This window comes from Dermacentor albipictus, chromosome 1 (assembly GCF_038994185.2).
Source record: "Dermacentor albipictus isolate Rhodes 1998 colony chromosome 1, USDA_Dalb.pri_finalv2, whole genome shotgun sequence".
NCBI classification, from domain to species: domain Eukaryota; kingdom Metazoa; phylum Arthropoda; class Arachnida; order Ixodida; family Ixodidae; genus Dermacentor; species Dermacentor albipictus.
The window spans coordinates 412274527-412293428 of record NC_091821.1 but is presented as its reverse complement, the minus strand read 5'-3'; the positions used below and the strand labels follow the sequence as shown (position 1 = coordinate 412293428).

The following is an 18902-nucleotide window of genomic DNA, read 5'->3' as shown; positions in this document are numbered from 1 at the left end:
AGGATCGGCAATGACGCGCAGCATAACCTAGACGCCACGCCAGCACCGACGTGAAGATTGAAATCTACGGCAGCCCATAATAAAAACAATAACAAATTATGCAGATAGATACAAAGCACATTTTATACTCTGTGTGAAACGGTTAACGAAATGGTATAAATTTGTCTATGTCATTCCTGCGTTTTGGGCGTAAAGGGGAGTGGCGCGCGCACATGGCTCCCACGTACCCTTGCTACGACAATGCGACAACTTGTACATTGGCATGTATTCCTCAACTGCTTTCTTGTTTAGTTTGCCTATTTACCACCCGTTTCTTGGCCAATCTCACATTGTGTGTATGTGTCATAGTATGCAAATCATCATCAACAAGCGGCGATCATATCAAAGAGGCATGTGGCGTTAGCACGATAGAAGTACACAGATGCAACTGTGGCATAGCGGTTAGGAAAATAGACGTACAAAGGGTAAATCAGACAATTTTGCTTCGATAAACGAGTGTGTGCTCCTAATGAAGTCTACTTGTTCCTTTTATTTTTTGCTGTTAGTTGCAATGCGGATTTTCAGGTACCATTTATTCTATCACTGAGTAATTTCGCTGAAAAATTACACTAGCAGCCTCGAGAATTGTAAGGGAAGTAAAAATGGCGGTGTCCTGGTTGCGAACTACTTGGCAATACAGCAGAAGCACCCACCCAGCCAGCAGTCAAGGTCAGGAAACTCCGCGAAGGTTTCCAAGGAAAGCTGTAATAAGCGATAGGCCAGCGCCCAAACTATGGGCGATGCATGCTTTGTTCTTTGTAAGCACCATTGAGAGCGCTACAATGCACGCTCGCCAGCGCCTCGTGGCGGCAAATTGTGGCATAGTTGACGGGCTTTCGTCAGAGCCCGGTAGAAGGAAAAAGATGAAAGGTACCACGAGAACTGCGTAGGCTGTTTTCGAGCACCACTCTACTTCTTTTTTTCATACTAAGCTTATGACCCAAAACGAATATTTTTTATAACTAAACGTATTACTTCAAGAAATAAGAGCAAGAGGCGACTACGAGTTATGTGCTGCCGGTCACTTTCACCTATGAGGTACCCTATAATTAAAGATTCGTTCAGATTACCTGCAACACTTAGTAGATACTATTTGAATCTCGGAAGTCCTTCGTGATAGCATCTGCGCTCCATCTGCCGAATGTCGCACTTTCATGTCTTTCTTTCTTTTTTCTTTTGACCCGGCAGAGTACCACGGAAGCGGTGGCGAGGTACCAGTGGACTACGCGAATACCAGCACGCTACTCAGCCATCGCCTCCTCGAGGCTTGCAACGAACTGGGCTATCCCTACGTGGACTACAATGGGCCAACGCAGTCAGGTGATCAGGCAGTCGTTGCGTTGTTAGGTCCAAACGCGTGCGCTGCCGGTCCCGCCGTGTTAGCTGGTGTTCATCCAACAATTTTCCTTTGTGTCGTTTCTTCCAGTCGCCACGACAACACGGCAATGTTATACCGAAACGCATTTTCTGTTATCAGTTTAAGCCCCGATAAAATCCACTATGCCAACAGAAAACATGACCGCTTTTTGATATCGTGTCTGCGGTCTTGTGCATAAATTCGAGCGCTACTTATTTATTTATTTATTTATTTATTTATTTATTTATTTATTTATTTATTTATTTATTTATTTATTTATTTATTACCTTTTTGTACGCAGAGGGGGGGAGTTATGCTGTAGTGGTTGGCCATTGCAAGTAGTCTTGTCGATTCGGAACTTTTAATCTAAGCGAAGGTGTGAATCAGAACTCTTCAATATCCACAAAGTTCATTGATGCCATATAGCTGATACGCTTTCTCTGAAGTTTACGCTAAAGATGTGCATGTGGTTAGACGTGACGCGCAGAGGAGGACCTCAATTAAGGAATTACAATTACCGTGCTTACATTCTCAAACCTATGTCAGGAATATTCTAGGACTGAGTTGCTTCCTTTCCACGGAACGCAAAGTCAACGGATAGGCACTATCGATTGATTTTGTAAGTGCTCAAAGCAGGCATAGCCTTGGAAAGCTTTCTATTTAAGCCCACTAGGCGGCACAACTGTGTTCAGCAGACCTGACGCTCTATAGACCAGTGGCTGTAGCGTTGTGCTGCTGAGCTCGAGCTCGAGGGTTCAATCCCGACCGCGGAGCTTACATTCCGATGGCGGCGAATTGCAAAACAACACTCGTTCGCTTTGATTCAGGTGCGCGGTGAGGAACCCCGGCTGGTCAAAATCATTCCCGAACCCCTCACCACAGGGTTCCTCACCTATCATCGTAGTTCTGGTTAGTGAAACCCGAAAATTATTTTGTTTCCTTTTCTGCTCAGCAAATAACTACTCGCCTTCTTGACGTATTTGGTCCGACGTTAAATAAATAGCATGCTGCACACAGGTTCCGAGAGTAAAATTAACAAGCTTTCTGCGTCGGGCTAGGTGAATCCGCTAGTGACGCATGGAACATAATTCAGCAAGCATACGGTGACGACTTAATCAACAAGCTGTGTCTTTGTATAACGCCAAAGATTTTGGTAGGGCATAGATTCCGTGCAACACTATGCCAGAATTGGCCGCCCGTCACCGTCACGTACAACTGCAAATGTGGATCCAGTATTAGGAAGTCATTGCATCGGGGAAGACCTGAAATAACGATATCTTAACTCTTTTGATATCGGAGGATTTGAAATTGAACAGAGGTGTGTGTAAGCAGATACTGTGTATCGAGTTAGGAAAACTGAAACTGAATGCAAAGATTGTCCATCACACATGATAAACGAAGATAAAAAGTGCGCACGTATAATTGCTGCAGAACTTCTGGGAAAGGCCAGAAATAATTCTACATTTCCGTTAAGTCCCAATACACCGGAGATGAACGTGAACGATAAGTGTATGACCTTAAATTGAAGCGACAAAGGGCCATGTGGTGAGGTCACGTTTCACTTACACATAGAAGAGTCAAGCCACAATCACCCAAAATAAACACAATGTAGATCACATTCTTTTTTAACGCTAAAGGCACGGTGCACCATACATATCTGCAGAAACGACAAACTATGAATAAAAACTTCTACACTGACATGCTAGAACCTACCTGACTTGCCTTAATTTGGTCAGTGGTTCCCGTGGCACTTCGTGAGCTCTCATACTGCTGTGTCAGTCCAAGAATAGCGGACCAAATACCACGTTCCTGATCTACGAAACACCTTGTATTGAGCCAACCTGTCACCGCGGATTTTTCGTTCTCTTCTTTTTTATTCCCCGCTTGGAAAGGGAAGCGTCATAAAGATATGGCAGCAGTCCAAACTGCTGTGACTGACGTGCTGAAAAGCATCCCGTATTTATTTTTCGTTGCATTTTTCTACGGCATCCAGAAACGATGGCAGGTGTGAGTAGATTGCCGAGGAGACTACTCTGACGATATCTATCATGTGACTAGTTTGTGCTGAATAATCTTTTTTTTTTACGAGTTCAGTCCTGGTACTCCTCTGGCAAAGGTTGTATAACCTTTAAATCATGTTTTATGAGTCTAACTGTACTATGCCACAAATTTAGAACAAGCTAAGTAGTTCCACGCCTACTATCACACAATGTTTGCACTAGAAAAACCTCATAAAAAGGCCAGTATTTTTCTGTTGCAAAAACGAACAGGCTAAATCCCCGCCTGAAATGCTATGCTTGTATGTATAATTTTACCACTGAGAAAAAGAAATATGTTCTCAAACACATACATCATGGTAATAGTAAAGAATGAAAAAAAAGTAACGGCAGTAAATGAATAACTTATATCGGCCTCGTCACTTTGTACCCAGGATGCTCTCGTGCGCAAGCCAACGTGGCAAACGGCGAGCGTTTTAGTTCGAGCAAGGCATTCATCCAGGCCGTCGTCGGGGCAAGGAAAAACCTACACGTGGCATTGTTCAGCCAAGTCACAAAGGTACGCACGAACAGCAATGTCACGACGACGAGGAGTTCATTCAATCAATATTAAATCATCCCATGCGGCCCCATACATCCATTTTTAATGCAGGTAACTCCATACTTACGAATATGTCGGATCCTATATAAAATCGCATGCGGTTCCATATGATCATATGAGATTGTTTGATGCGGAGAATGCCGGGCACATGCGAATTTTTTGTGGGGTTTTGTGTGCTTCGAGGTTGTCTTGCAGGGTGCGTATTGGGGGCGAGGACTTACAGAGTCGCCATCTGTCGGAAGCGCCTCCCTTGCGTAGTATGAGGGACCACACGGCACGCTCCCCATAGGTTTGGCTTACGGCGCTTAATAAAAACACCACGCGGCAGCCCTCCTACACATTTCTGTAAGCACTCTCAAAATGAGAGAAAGGCAGGGAATTTAAGTCTGGTTAACCTCCCTGCCTTTCTCTCATTTGCATCTCTCTCTCTCTCTCTCTCTCTCTCAAAACGAGGGAACGTTATTACTGTCGAAATAATAATCTTGGGCAAGCTGGAAGCACAGACTCGTTTGCAGACGCCATCTCTTTACCGAATACCTACAGTGAAGCCACCGCGCGCGGTCGCCGCGATGGAGTTTCCCCAACCTGCTTGCGTGAAAGGTCGGCAATCGCTGAGCGCAAACTATGTGACATATGTTCTCATAGTGGGCGGTCTGTGCAACCAAATGGCGCATAACAGAACGAAGCCTCAATGCATGCAGCGATCGCACGGGTCCGTGGTCACCGACTGTGCGTCCACATGCATGTCCACGCGCACTGTTTCGCATTCACTGGGAGCGTTTTCACACCGTGCTGTGAGCTTTAGGCTGCAGAAGATGAGCATTTGACAGTCCACAAGCAACCATTGTTGCGTGGACATTATCACGTTATGAGAGCTGTTCAAAAACAATTTCGTTTTCACAAGGGACTTCAACGCCTACGCGCGCCTGTGATAAGCCATGGCGACGATTCAATAATTTTTTTTTCTGCTAAATTCTTGGACGTTTCAATATTATTTCTAAAGTTGGGTCGCACTGTATGCACTCAGCGGGCGATTTCGCGCTGCTTCTTTTTCGTAATCCAGTGCGTTAATTCATAACACAAACATGAACATATGCTATGCCTTTGTTTAATATGCTGTAACATCGCGCAGTCCCGGTGCCGTAGCAGAAATATCCCTCACGTCTGTGCTTGCTGCATACCCGAGTTGTAGCCGATAGTTGTTTGCCGGTTCTAAGTTTTGCGAGCCAAGCTTCACGCAACTCCTTGTCCTGCGGCTACGTGTGAATAAGGCCGACACCGGGCTCCGTTGCGTACGTCCGACACTGCGGCACCGAGCAGTAGCCTACCATGCAGCACGCCTCCAAAGGCAGCCACTACCTGTTATAGTACTTTCAAATGTTGTCAAGCAGATATTCAAAGCGGTAAAGCCTCACCAATTAATCAGAACCGCAGCGCAGCTGGGACTTTAAGCTTTTGTTTTCAGCTCGCTTCGGCGCTTCCGAAGCAGTCGACGCGGCCGCTGTGTCCACGTGATCCATCATGCCACGTCACGCCGACGGTGGCACCAGCTTTTCCAGGGGTGGAGCTCGCCCCCAATACCGTAATGTTCGAATCGAATCGAACATAATTGTTCGTACAAGGCTCGTTTTGAATATTCATTTGAAAGCCAATACCGCTTCTTTATTTTCATTCTTCTCTTCGACAGAGACAGGGAGATAAGGAAGGAAAAGCGAGGGGCTCAGCAAGACGCTCTTACGACTGGCCTGTGTTGTGAACAATTTGTGTCGCGCGAGACGTTTCAAATACGCCCAACCGCCCGCCACCTATGAAGAACGCCTATGAGAACCCAAGGCTCGAACGACGCCCTGATGTCTGCGCAGGCTCCACAGTGCTGCCTCCCTGCATCGAGCGCGACAGTTAAGCTTCGTGTGTGCATTCCCTCTTTCTCCTCCTCCTCGGCGAGGCAGACGCCAGCAATGTCCCTGAGTACGTGTGTGAACGTTAGTGCATTTCCCTCTGCTGGGCCATAGGCGATGAGAAAATTCGTTGTACTGGCTTCCGTGTACCGAGCTGCGGCCGCAAGCGTCAATGCACATGGGGGAGAGAGCATTCGCTTTCTCTCCCTTTTGAGCGAGGACGTTACATATACTAAAGAAGACTGCTCCCGCCACCGGGCTTCAGACTTCAGCCTTGAGCACTAGCTACAGTGTATGTCGGTCTCTGTCAGGAAGATTGTAGTGCTGACCGCTCCATAGCGATGTAATTAAACGTTATTTGTTACTCGTTACGTGGATCGTTTCGCGTCTCCGCCTGGACCTCTCCATGGTGGTCAAGCGCCAGATCGCAAGGCCCACGCTACCAGCACAGTTTTGTGTGAACAGTTCACAACACCGCATATCGGGTTTGCTATGCTACGCAGAGGGAGGGAGTTAAGGGATGTGAATAAATAAACGAGAGAGGGCATTGAAGGCGCGTCCATCTGCAGGTGCACCTAGACACTGCAGTCAGTCACTGAGATTGGTCGACTTCAGGAACAGCAGCAACACACGCGTCACTTTCTTAGCTTGCAGCGCAAGTGGCCACAATACAAGGGCGTCTGTCACCGACCATGATCGTAGTCCATGCAGGAGATCCAACGCGCTCCGGACATGAAGGCGTTGGTCGTCGTCGCGGACGCACGTGCGGTGGAGATGTTCCTTATATCCGCGATTGTTGCACGAAGGTGGGTCCATCGCGCGTTCATAAAGAAGGAAAGGTGCTGAACGGTGAACAAATCAGAATTGCGTTTCTTATTACGCGGAACTGCACTTTCTCACGGAAGTAAATTAAACCACAAACGCCTTACACGTTCCAGCACTTCAATGGAACCGGAATAGAACAGCTACCGTGCACACTTAAATTATCGTGTTCGAAATTTCGAGTACTCGCGCCCTGCTTGACTGCCATGCTTAAACGCAGGTGAACTTTGAAGGAAGACAAGCCGTGGGCGTGTCCTTCAATAGGTACGGCAAGCCTCAGGATGTTTTGGCTCGGCGAGAGGTGATACTGTCAGCGGGAACCGTGGGATCCGCCCAGCTCCTGTTGCTCTCCGGGGTGGGGCCCAAGGAGCAGCTGGAAAGGTTACAGGTAATAACGCAGCACTCTTGCGAATTGCACGCGAAAACTTCCGGCCAAGTGAAGGGCAAAAAAATACAATTTTCTTTTTTTTGGGGGGGGGGGGAGCTTTCTTGCGCATTACTTGTTGCTGCTTGTCAAACTGCCACCATCTATAACTGCTATATAACATTGATAGACTTTCCTGCGCTTCGTACTTAAAAGTCCAATATTGCTGCCCTTTTTTAGCGATCTGACAGACGTTTATGAGTCACCGAGTTTGTAAAACTGATTAGCCACTAAAGTTTTTGCTTTACCAGAACAGTTTACAAAGAAGCGTACCCACGCAGTGTGCTACCCGAAAGCGGTTTAATTGCGCGGAACGAACAAGAACGATATGGTAAAATAAGTGTACCACTGCATTTTCTTTTACTGAGCGGACTCATACAGCATTGATTTCCTCCCTTCATGTTGACGTAAAGAAAAGTCACAGTTTCGCCCGAAAGGGGAAGCACCTATTCCGATAGCGAATTCGCAGATAGCTATAAGAAGTAAGGATATTAGCTTCATTGGCCGTATGATCGTGTAAACATTCGCTTACTAAGCAAGTTACAAGCATGGTGGCACGCACGCACAAGCAAACATGGACACATTTCGCCCCAAGACAGCGGCATTTCGCTGTCAAAACGCTGGAGTGAGTAATCGAGGAAGCAGCAGTGAGCGAATCGACCTAGGTGTATTTCTCGCTTCAACGCGAACGAAACCTCAGCAGCACAGCACGTGCGAAGCTACCGGTGCTACGTACACCCTGCAAACATAGCATATCGCATTGAAGATCAAGGCCGCGCAGGCGCGCACTTTGGCCGTGTCGCAGATCGCTTTCAAGTACGGCGCCCGAATGGCCGCGTCCTCAGCAGCAGCCGCCAGAGAGGTAGTACGCTCACCCTACCCTCGCCTCACCCCCGCACCTCGCGCACGACAGGAGAAGGCGCGCTTGCGGCCCGCTTTCCTTGCTTGCGCACGAGGCATGGAGCCGCATTCACCGGCTCACCCTCACACGCTTTCACTCGCACATACAGCATATGGCACGCGGCTGGCACGCGGCATACGGCACGCGGCCTTCGACTTTACACAGAACCTCATGGCGATGGTGACGGCAGAAATGCGCCTTGAGTGTACATATAATCGCTATCGCAATATAAAAATGTGAATGCCGTGTGGTCTGCATCTTGAATAAAATGCATAGTTTCCCCAGTCCTTGCCGGGGAAACTAACGGCCGCGACCTCCGGGGGGAATGTCGCCAACTGTAGGGACGCTGAAAAGTCCCCCTCCCCCCCCGACCCACCGCAAAAAGACAAGACCACAAGTGATGCCAACGAATGTGTTTGCACCAACCTAAACCTTTTTATTGACAGACATACCGTGACAGCCTTTTCGGACACCGGTGCTGATTTCTCGATTATGCGTCAAGAGCTGATTGACCCCCTAAAAAAGTTAAAACACCATGGACAGGGCCACACATCAGAAAAGCTGGGGGTCAGTGTTGATGCCCACGGTTAAATGCACGGCCAGTCTCCGCATCGATAATTCCAGCTTTGTTGCCAGGTTCGTTATCCTCCCCGAGTGTTGCAAGGCACTCATCTTGGGGATGGCTTTTCTGCGGGATTATGGCGCTGTTATAATGATCCCGCAGCGTTTGGTCACAGTTTCCGCGAGCCCAGATGTAGGCGGCAACTATCACAGACAGCGCGAACGTTTACGACTAACCGAGCACGCGACGATGCCGCCGCGAACCATCTGCGCTTGTGTCTGTTTCCAGCGGGAGACCTCACCGTGGTTATATGATAGCGAGAAAATCAGCGTACTATTTCTCACACAAGGCGTTCCGATTGCAAAGGGCCCTCTGGCATAAAATCGTGGCCATGCAGCACTGCTCCTTAGGAACTACAGCGACGAACGCCACCACGTCCCGAAGGGCACTGCAATTGCGTACTGTAATAACATAGTACAAGTAAAGGACTGTTTCGTTGTGTACGACCACGAAATGAATGAAAAGACCATTCTGGTCGCAGCAACATAATTTGTCGACGTTAGCTCCACCCGCTGAGCGGCAGCACCTACTGGAACTAACAGAGCACAATGAGGGTTCCTTTTCATAGACGTTCAAGGTCAAGCAAACACCGCTGATCAGACAATTACGGAAGATGCCACGAGACTAATTTGACAGGACCCCTACCGCGTGGTCCCGAAGAAACGCGAATAAAAAACAGGTGAAGGAAATGTTCGAGGATGATGTGATAAAGCCTTCGAAGTGTCCTTGTGTGTCCCCTGCGGTGTAGGTCAAGAAAAAACGAGCCACTTGTAGCTGGAAAATTTCGTCTTCTTAGCTACTGAAAACATGCTTTGTAGCCATGGATGTCTTCGGTGCGCGTAGAAGGCATTCAGCGAGCATCTGGGGTCGAGCCTGTGATGTAGCCACCTCTATTAGTGGAATACCATCCCGTCGGCTGAGGCCGAGTTGTGTCGAAAATGCGCAGTCGCCATTGTGTTTGTGCTTTTAAAGAAAGTAAGTTACTTGTTTTTAACTGGAACGTAAAAATGATTAGGACAAATGAAAGTGGATATGTGAACAAGTTGCCGCAGTGGGGAATCGAAACCACATTTTCGCAATACTTGTGCGCTGCACTGCCACGGCGCGGTTTTCCCGTCTAATTTCTTGGGTATTTGTGCGTAATTACCGGAACGCCTGTATAGTTTGCCTAGCCGAGTTCACGACCGCCCGCGCACATCAGATTTCGGAACTACAAGGCCAGTACCATTTAGAAATCGTTCTGTATTGAGTTACCCATCGCGATCACATCTGTCGCGGATAAACCAAAGACGTGTTTAGACATGTAGGGCCCCCTGGGCTGTACTTCGGCGATAAGGTAGCCTCACCACCTACGGGATTATCTGACTGAGCTATGGTGAATGCTCAGTTACCATAGCCGGAAGTTTGATTCCTTCTATAAGGTTTTTTTTTTAATGTTTGAAGTGACGCCTGACTGCGGCAAAAGATGCCGAGAGCGAGTGGGGCTATAGTAATCTAGGTACAACCAAATTAGGAAGGCCCACTAAGCTTGAACAAAAACACCCCATCATCAGAACAGGAATCGGCCTTTCTGGTGGAGTATTCGGCCACCACCTCCCTCATGATACCTACAATTAACTCATGGCCCTCAGTCCGAAGCAGCTGCGGAGTACCTGACCAAGGCGGCGGTCAGACCTGTAACGCAGCGGAGGTTGCTAAGAATATCTGGGTCCGGACAGGCTGCCAATGGAAAGTGACCCTGTCAGCCTTTAACAGCCCAACTCTATCGAGTGAGGCTAGCTTAGCATGACTCTTTGAGGAACTATCAGACATTGTTTGGGATATCATCGGCCTTAGTGAAATGAAATGAACTGGTGAGGCTTATGCATTGCTGAATAACGGCCATGTCCTCTGCTATTGAGGTCTCCCAGATAAGGAGCAATAAGGGGTAGGATTCCTAATCCATAAGGACATAGCGGGCAGCATTGACGAATCCTACAGAAATAAAGAGAGGGTAGCAGTAGTCGTAATCAAACTTAATAATAGGTACAGATGAAATGTAGTACAAGTCTACGCTCCAACGTCGGGTCCCGATGATGATGAAGTAGATCAGTTCTATGAAGATGTTGAATTAGCAATGAGAATAGTGCAAACCCAGTGCACTGTAGTAATGGGTGACTTCAATGCAAACGTGGGTAAAAAGCAGACTGGTGAGCAAGAAATTAGCAACTACGGCGCCGATTCTAGGAACGCTAGAGGAGAGATGCTGGTAGAATTCGCAGAAAGGAACAAACTTCAAATAATGAACGCCTTTTTCAGGTAGCGTAGCAACAGAAAGTGGACCTGGAAAATCCCTAATGGTGAAACAAGAAATGAAATTGATTTCATACTTCCTGCCGATACCAGCATAGTGCAGGATGTAAAAGTGATATGTAGGGTAAAGTGCAGTGATAAAAAGTTAGTGAGGATTGGGATTCACTGCAATTTGAAGAGAGAAAGAGTAAAATTTGTCAAGGAGAAACAGGTCAACCTGGAGGCAGCAAGGGTAAAAGCAGACAAATTCATGCTGGTACTTGCAAACAAATATACAGGCTTGGAACAGAGAAATGATGATGACGTAGAGGCGATGAATGAAACAGTAACTAGGCTGGCTTAAGAGGCAGCCATTGAAGTGGGAGGCAAGGCACCAAGGTAGCCTGTAGGCAAGCTCTCCCAAGTAACAAACGACCTAATGAAGAAACGACAAAGAATGAAAGTGTCCAATTCAAGAGATAAGATAGAATTCGCATCACTGCCCAAATTGATCAACAAGGCGAAAATAAGTGATATTCTAAACTATAACGTGAGAAAGCCTGAAGAAGCCGTAAAAAGTGGACGCCGCCTGAAATAAGTGAGAAGGAAACTTGGCATAGAACAAACCAAGATGTATGCACTGAAAGATAAGCAGGGTAATATCATAAGCAATCTCGAAAGTATACTAAAACCAGCGGACGAATTCTGTGCTGACCTGTATAGTACCCAGAGGAGTCAGGATACCTCCATTAGAAACAGAAATGAACAGGATGCAGAAACTCCTCCTATACCTGGCGGTGAGGTCAGAAGGGCCTTACAAGACAAGAAACGAGGAAGAGCGGCCGGAGAAGATAGATTAACAGTCGTTTTAATCCAAGATGTAGTGAAGCTATTAATCTGGGAAGGCTTAGGAGTAAGGATCGACGGCGAATCTCTTAGCAACATTCGGTTTGCCTATGACATTGTTCTATGCAACAACGCTGAAGACGAGTTAAAACAGATGATTGAGGACCGTAACCGAGAGAGTGTAAGAATGGAGTTGAAGATTATTATGCGGAAGAAAAAGCTAATGATGAATAGCCGGGCAAGGGAACTGATCTTGGCAAGAGTTCAAGATCACCAGCTTTTAGAGTCTGTAAATGAGTATGCTTACCTAGGTCAACTAATCATAGGGAACCCTCACCATTAGAAGGAAATTCATCGAAGAATAAAAATGGGTTGGATCGAATACCGCAGAAATTGTCAGCTCCTGACTGGAAGCTTACCATTATCATTGAAATGGAAGGTGTACAATCAGTGCATTTTACCGGTGCTGACATACGAGGCAGAGACTTGGGGATTGACAAAGAAGCTTGAGACCAAGTTGAGGACTGCGCAAAGAGCGATGGAACGAAGAATGCTAGGCATAACGTTAAGAGACAGAAAGAGAGCTGTTTGAATCAGAGAGCAAACGGCTATAGCCGATATTCTAATTTACATTAAGAGGCAAAAATGGAGCTAAGCAGGCGATGTAATGCGCAGCTTAGATAACCGTTGGACCATTAGGGTTACAGAATGGGTATCATGAGAAGGTAAACGCAGTCGAGGAAGGCAGAAGACTAAGTGGAGCGATGAAATTAGGAAATTCCCGGGCGCTAGTTGGAATCGGTTGGCGCAGAACAGGGGTAATTGGAAATCGCAGGGAGAGGCCTTTGTCCTGCAGTGGACGTAAAACATGCAGAAGAAGAAGAAGAAGAAAAAGAAGACGAAGAAAAAGAAGAAGAAGAAGAAGTAGATGATGATGATGATGATGATGATGATGATGATGATGATGATGATGATGATGATGATGATGATGATCGAATCTAGTCCTGGGAGTGCTAGCCAGCGCCATGGCTGACGGCCATGGCGGCTGTTGTAGCACATCTTTTGAACCGCGGGCATCGCGTAGTACGTGAACTAGGGATAAGGTAACATGCTAATGAAATCTGGTATGCCATACCTGAAGGCACAAAAGTTGCCAGAGCCGAGACACCCGTTATGTAATGAGCGAAAAGAGGGGAGTAATTTATTACGCAGCGAGGATCTCGATTAAGGCATCAAAACGAAGGACGCGCTAGAGGTCGTCAGGCTTTGCAGGCATTGCATGCTGTCTTGAGCAACTCCTTCGAAATCGGATTCATCGAGAAAGTGTCGCAGTTTAAGGCAGGGCATTGCCTTCACGAATACTTGTGCGAATAATTTAGAACTTACGCACGAACGAATGAAGGTCAGTCCCTGCTTTTGTCACACGCAGAGCAGACTTCATCACGTCTGCTTCGCAACGCCTTCACGACAAACCCGGAAGCTGCTCTGAAGATGCTGCTAAACGAGGAACACATTCAACGGCTGTTTACAAAAACACACGCTAATATTTGCGGCTTCGGCAAAGCACGCACCTCTAACATGGAACCATCTGGAGTAGCGGTCTACATTCTGGATTCGTTTGAGTGCTGGCAAATTCTTTGGGTAGAGGTAGCTCTGTTTTACTATATTTGGCCACATTTTCGAGAGCACTGGCAGTTTCCAATTAAGTACGTCTCTTTTTTTTTTACTGGTGAGAAATATTAATAAACGGACCTCATTGTGTCGGCACGATAGTTATAAAGATGACGAGCAGACATTGCCGCAAAAGAAATGTTCAGCACTCTGCTCTCCGAGCGTAGCAACTGCCTAACATAAAACCCATCAACAGGGTAGCTCAAGCGAAGTTGACAAGTTTGTCATAACGATATGGATTTCTACATCGCTCTCATTAGTTATGCTTTTTTTCCGAGTTTCTTTTAATTTCGCACTCAACGAGCCGGAAAGAGCAGCCATGATGAAAAAACCTCGCAGTGAGAAAAAAGCACACGACAGGCCTGAGCCATATCCTGCGCCTATCTAATTATGTTGCGGAAGCTCATCAGCACGAATGAACGTCCCAGACTGCTGTAGGCTGCTGATGGAGTCTCACATACAGCTGCAAAGAAAAAAAAAACTAATCCTTCAGCCGCAAATTGCACACTATGTGCTGTCACATTGAGCCCTGTTTCTTTATGCACAGATTCCAGTGATTGCTGACCTTCCAGTCGGGCGCAATCTACAGGACCACGTGGTGCTTCAGATGGCCCCTCCCGTCAGTATGAACGTGAATGCTGGTATCCCGCCTTTCGGCCTGGATGATATCGAGCAGTATAACTGGAATAGAACTGGTAAGCTAGGCTAGGCAGTAGTAAAGTGTTGTGGACTCTTATTCTGGACGGTTAAGCAGATCTCATTCGCGTTCATATATTCATGGCGTCTCCAGGAGTCGACAGCGGCTCGACGGTACACAACTACAAAGTTCTGAACGATGTTTCCTGGGCATTGTTTCTTTTCATTAGAGGCAAATGGGTGGGATAAACCCTTAATTTTCAGTATTTTATTCATAGCTCAAGCACTAGTTTGGTAACAATAAATTCTTATAGACGTTATAATAAACGAATGAAACGTACAGGCCACGTGAGAAGATGAGAACGACCAACGTATTAAGCTGTGTCCCGCCATGTGAAGCTGGCCCTTTCAAGTAGGCTCGAGTCAATGCACGTCTAACTTGATGATGATCGAGCACTTCTCCGAAAATATTTCAGTCGCACTCGATTTAAATTTCGATACAGATACACTTCTGGGTGCAGTCCTGCTTGCACATTTCAAGGCAGATATGAGTACCGAGAGCAAAGTTCATTAAACGCATTCGCGACATCAGTGAAGGAAGGGCCGCCTCCTCGACTCGGCTGGCTCAAGGCGAAGCGTTCAGTGAAGGCGCGATCATGAATACGGGGGTGAGACTGCCCGAGAAGCAGGGGCGCTTAGCAATACGACGCAAAGTTTGCGCGATGCCCGCCTGCGGTCAAAGACAGGAAAATAGTTTTTATCCCACGCTTAACTGGAGTTGTTATTTGTTTCCACTGTTTCCGGAAGGCACAATCTCAATACCGGCGAGCACCGAGTTCCTGCAGTTCCTGCACACCGACCATGCGATGGACGATGACATTCCTGACATCGAAATAGCGCCGATTTCGACCTCGCCCGCCAGTGAGCTTTTCAAATCCGCGATGGTGGAGCTGGGCCTGTTACCAGAGGTAAGGCTGCTATGCAACGCACACATAGAGACGCACGCTCGTATACGCGCACGCATACACAGGCACACACGCGCGCATACGCACAGAAACAAGCATGCACGGAGAAGCTAAATATTTCATTTCAGTGGTGATGCCTCTCGTTCTGTTGCGCTGTGGCAGGCAAAGTGACACCCGAAGTCATTGGAACACAAGGAACACTCGACAAGTGAGTAACGTCGCAAGAGAGAAGTGGGAAGCCTTTTCCACGATCGCAGTTGGTGAATAAGCCTGTGTGAGCGAGCCATCAGTGTCACCTCTCTCACCTTCAAACATAATTCGCAAGATGATGTCACTTTCACACGATTGAAGTGCGTACCATGCATCGGGCGAACGTTTAAGAACCCCAAGTGGTATAAATTAATCCGGAGTCTGAGGCCCACAATGCGGCTTGCCTCATTTTCAGACTGCGCTTTTGGCAAGTAAAACAAAAATCCTGAATTTATTAAATTAATGGAGCCACATGGTCTCAGCTACAGCAAATCACATATGCCATCATCGACTGTGAAAGACTGAACATGAAACTGAAGCAGAAAAATAAGCATTATTTTTAGTAGCACGAAGCCGCTGCGCGCCAAACTGAATGACCCATACACAAAATATAACTCTTGAGTGGCGCCTTTGAGTGGTGCCTTTGAGTGGTACCGTTCATCTAGGAATGCAGACGTCACATAATCTTGTGCCCGCTTTCGATGCCAGCTGGCTGCAAAAGAACCGTGTTTGCCATTTGTGACACCTTTCAGACTCTTGCTGCAGGGTTTAGGCGTGATTAGGGAAGAAACAAGAAATGTCTAATTCAGCTTTCTCACCGTACCCGCGCATGCGTAGCAGAGAAATCAGCGTAAAAGATGGACGGGAATGAAGAGGGAACAGCGGATATCTTGTGTGCGTTGAGGAGTGCTCTGGAAGGTGCGCAGCACTGAAATTTGCAAACGAAGGCGGAATTAGCGTGTAGCGTTCGACTGACTCCGCAACGAAAGTTACTGCAAGCGTTTGCTGCGCGTTCCGCGCACCCATAACGTGTGAGTCACTAGTATTAATTCACGACACTGCTAGACTCTTGACAAGCTTACGAGACCTGTTAAGGTTGCTGTTTGCCCATGTTTTCTCTTTGCCCATCAGAGCTCTGGACGCACTCATTGAAGGCACCTTTCGCTTGCGTATTCTCCAACATTTATGTCTGCATAATTTCGTCATTCTCCTTACCTCCTCTTCATTGTTTGATGCTGAGCAGCTGAGCTCAACATGGTGCACCAAGCTGATTTTCACTAACCTATTACTTGAATATTATTTGGCTGCTGTAGGCTTTTGACGGCATCATTGGACCTACAGACGGAAGGCTTGGCTTTCGTAGCATAGTGATCCTCAATCGGCCAAAGTCAAGGGGCGCCATCACACTTCGATCTGCTGACCCTTACGACCACCCGGATATCGACCCGAGAATTCTCGATCACCCTGACGATGTTAAGAGGGCCGCTGAAGGTAAAGATGCATCGCTGGCTGCAGCAAGCGTACCTACACCCGCACACCCTTTCCCAACTGTGTTGGTTAGTTAAACAACCTAGTTAAAAACGTAAAGTCATTGCATCTTCAAAGAAAGCTGCATATAACGGAGACGGGATACAAAACAAAGGAGAAACCCATCGTAAGCAGCATACGACTACATGCGCGGAAAAATTCGCGCAAAACTTGCACGAGCCTCAATCGGAGAACCTGACGATAATAGCAGCAATTCATGCTACGAGATAAATTTACCGCGTTATTTTTGCGATTCTTGGTTGGTAACCGTTGAGGGGGGGATGGGGTAGCAAGAAAGCACTTTCACATTTGAGCCTTCGATATAAATGAAGGTATAACTGAAACAGGCAATCACAACACTCTCGCAGAACACAAAATTACTAAGTGCCTGCGGCCCAACAAACGCATTCGTCAGTCGCAATGCTTGACATCTCCTACAGTTAGACCAGTCGCTGGAAGCGTTCATTTAAGAATGCTGGCACAGCTGAGTATTTGCGAAACCCGCTCTTGGGATGCGTTCTTGAGCCAGTCGATTCTTTCAGCGAAAGGAGAGGTACATAAGGCACGCAAAACACCACGTGTTCGCCGAACTGACGCACAACATGACACAGACGTTCCACAAAGCGCCGATCGTGAGACGTCCGTTCCGGAATCGGCGAGTTGCACACACAACTTGCAATGTGCTTTGCGCCGTAGGAATAAAAGAGCACAAATAGGGGGAGAAAAGTGCGCCTGTGAGTGGTTCGCGCTTTTGTTTCAGGCACGAGAAAGTTCATTGACGAGGTGCTGGGCACAGCAGCCATGCAGAGCATCGGTGCCGAGCCCTGGAACGTTACCTTCCCTCCGTGCGCTGAGGCGGGATCCCTGTGGAGCCAGAATTACACCGAGTGCCTGTTCCGCCATGCCGCGCACACCATGTGGCACCTGTGCTGCACAGTGGCTATGGGATCGCACTCGGAAGCTGTCCTAGACGAACGACTCCGGTAAGTAACAGATCGCGTGAGACTAAGTTTTTAAAAAAAACTAGTAAATATTGGCCTTATGCGTTGAGCGCTGCGCAAATCCTGCCTAATGACGTGTCTGCCTATGTGCCACATGTGTCTAACTGCTGCACGGGGGCTGCGCCCTCGGTTTACACCGCGCGTATTTTTCTCGGTCGCCTTCCTCTCGGACGTATGCATTCGCGGCGCGTGCAGCTAGCAGAGAGCTTAGCCAGTTTGCTTCCCTGTTTATTTCTTGCTATGCCCACATTTACCCTGAAGATGGCCAATGAACAAAGAAGAGAGGTTCCTTAAACCCTGGTGTATGTGTGGACGCGTCAAGAATTAAGTTACAGCCATTGACATCACGCACAACAGATGGGTTTAAGAAGCTCCTTTCCGTCTGGGCTTACATTAAAGCAGTGATATCTGGAAGGCTCCAATCATAGTGGGATCTCTGGAACTCAACTTGCAGTTTTCTCTTCCATTTGACCAACCGTGGTGCGAATGCACACTTTTCTGTCATCTGGCACCCGCTGTATAGATAACGAAAACACTTAACTTAATCGCAACATCCTGCAACTCAGGCCTAGATACCTATCTGCGCTTGAAACGAGACTATGACTCTGCACATGTATAAGCTTTCTGTATATAAGAAAACATGATATGCGCGGCATTTGCCAAAAGTTTACAACCACAGTCCTTATGTACAGAGGTTCTCAAATCGTGGTCGCGGTACAAAAACTAATCATAATAAAACTTGGATCGCGGCGGTGGAAAACAGTCTATTTGAGAGATTCTCGAGACTCCTAACATGCAGTCTAAAGAATTTTGCTATGGTCACAGTACTAAGTATGCTAGCGTTCTCGCATTTCTCCCTATGGCAAGCGGCAGATGCATCAAACCCGCGATCTCGTGCTTAGAAGCATAGCCCCACAGCGAAAGAGCCATCACGAGTGTCCTTTTTATAGCAACAGAGCTACACACTCTTTAATTACGTATGTACTGTCGTGCCTTTGCTTTGCACTCAGGGTCCGAGGCAACGTGACGAATCTCCGAGTGGCCGACGCTTCTGTGATGCCCGACATTGTGAGTGGTCACACACATGCGGTTGCAATGATGATCGGCAGCAAGGCGGCAGCTATGATCATAGAAGACAATGAGGAACGACAATGCCATGATGTGTGACTCGCAAGGCTCCCGGCAACGTTGAACACCATTTGTTGGAGTGTGTGCTGGACTCGTTACAGGGCGCAAATTTTCGTTTGAAGCGCTCCAGCCTGTGGGCTTTTCTGCACGGTATAGCATGGACGAC

General features: G+C 47.3%; 2 protein-coding genes across 2 annotated transcripts in view; one reads left to right on the top strand and one right to left on the bottom strand.

Moving 5' to 3' along the window:
* Nucleotides 1-18902, bottom strand: part of LOC135913045 (uncharacterized) — a 273676-nt gene that overhangs the window by 67845 nt on the left and 186929 nt on the right. The window lies entirely within an intron of this gene.
* LOC135913026 (uncharacterized) overlaps nucleotides 1-18902 on the top strand; it is a 51961-nt gene that overhangs the window by 3368 nt on the left and 29691 nt on the right. The window contains exons 5-12 of the mRNA XM_065445664.2: nucleotides 1228-1359; nucleotides 3828-3952; nucleotides 6935-7102; nucleotides 13997-14144; nucleotides 14893-15053; nucleotides 16394-16571; nucleotides 17368-17590; nucleotides 18619-18769. Of these exons, the coding sequence (XP_065301736.2) occupies nucleotides 1228-1359; nucleotides 3828-3952; nucleotides 6935-7102; nucleotides 13997-14144; nucleotides 14893-15053; nucleotides 16394-16571; nucleotides 17368-17590; nucleotides 18619-18769 (1286 nt within the window). The remainder of the gene's footprint in view (nucleotides 1-1227; nucleotides 1360-3827; nucleotides 3953-6934; nucleotides 7103-13996; nucleotides 14145-14892; nucleotides 15054-16393; nucleotides 16572-17367; nucleotides 17591-18618; nucleotides 18770-18902) is intronic.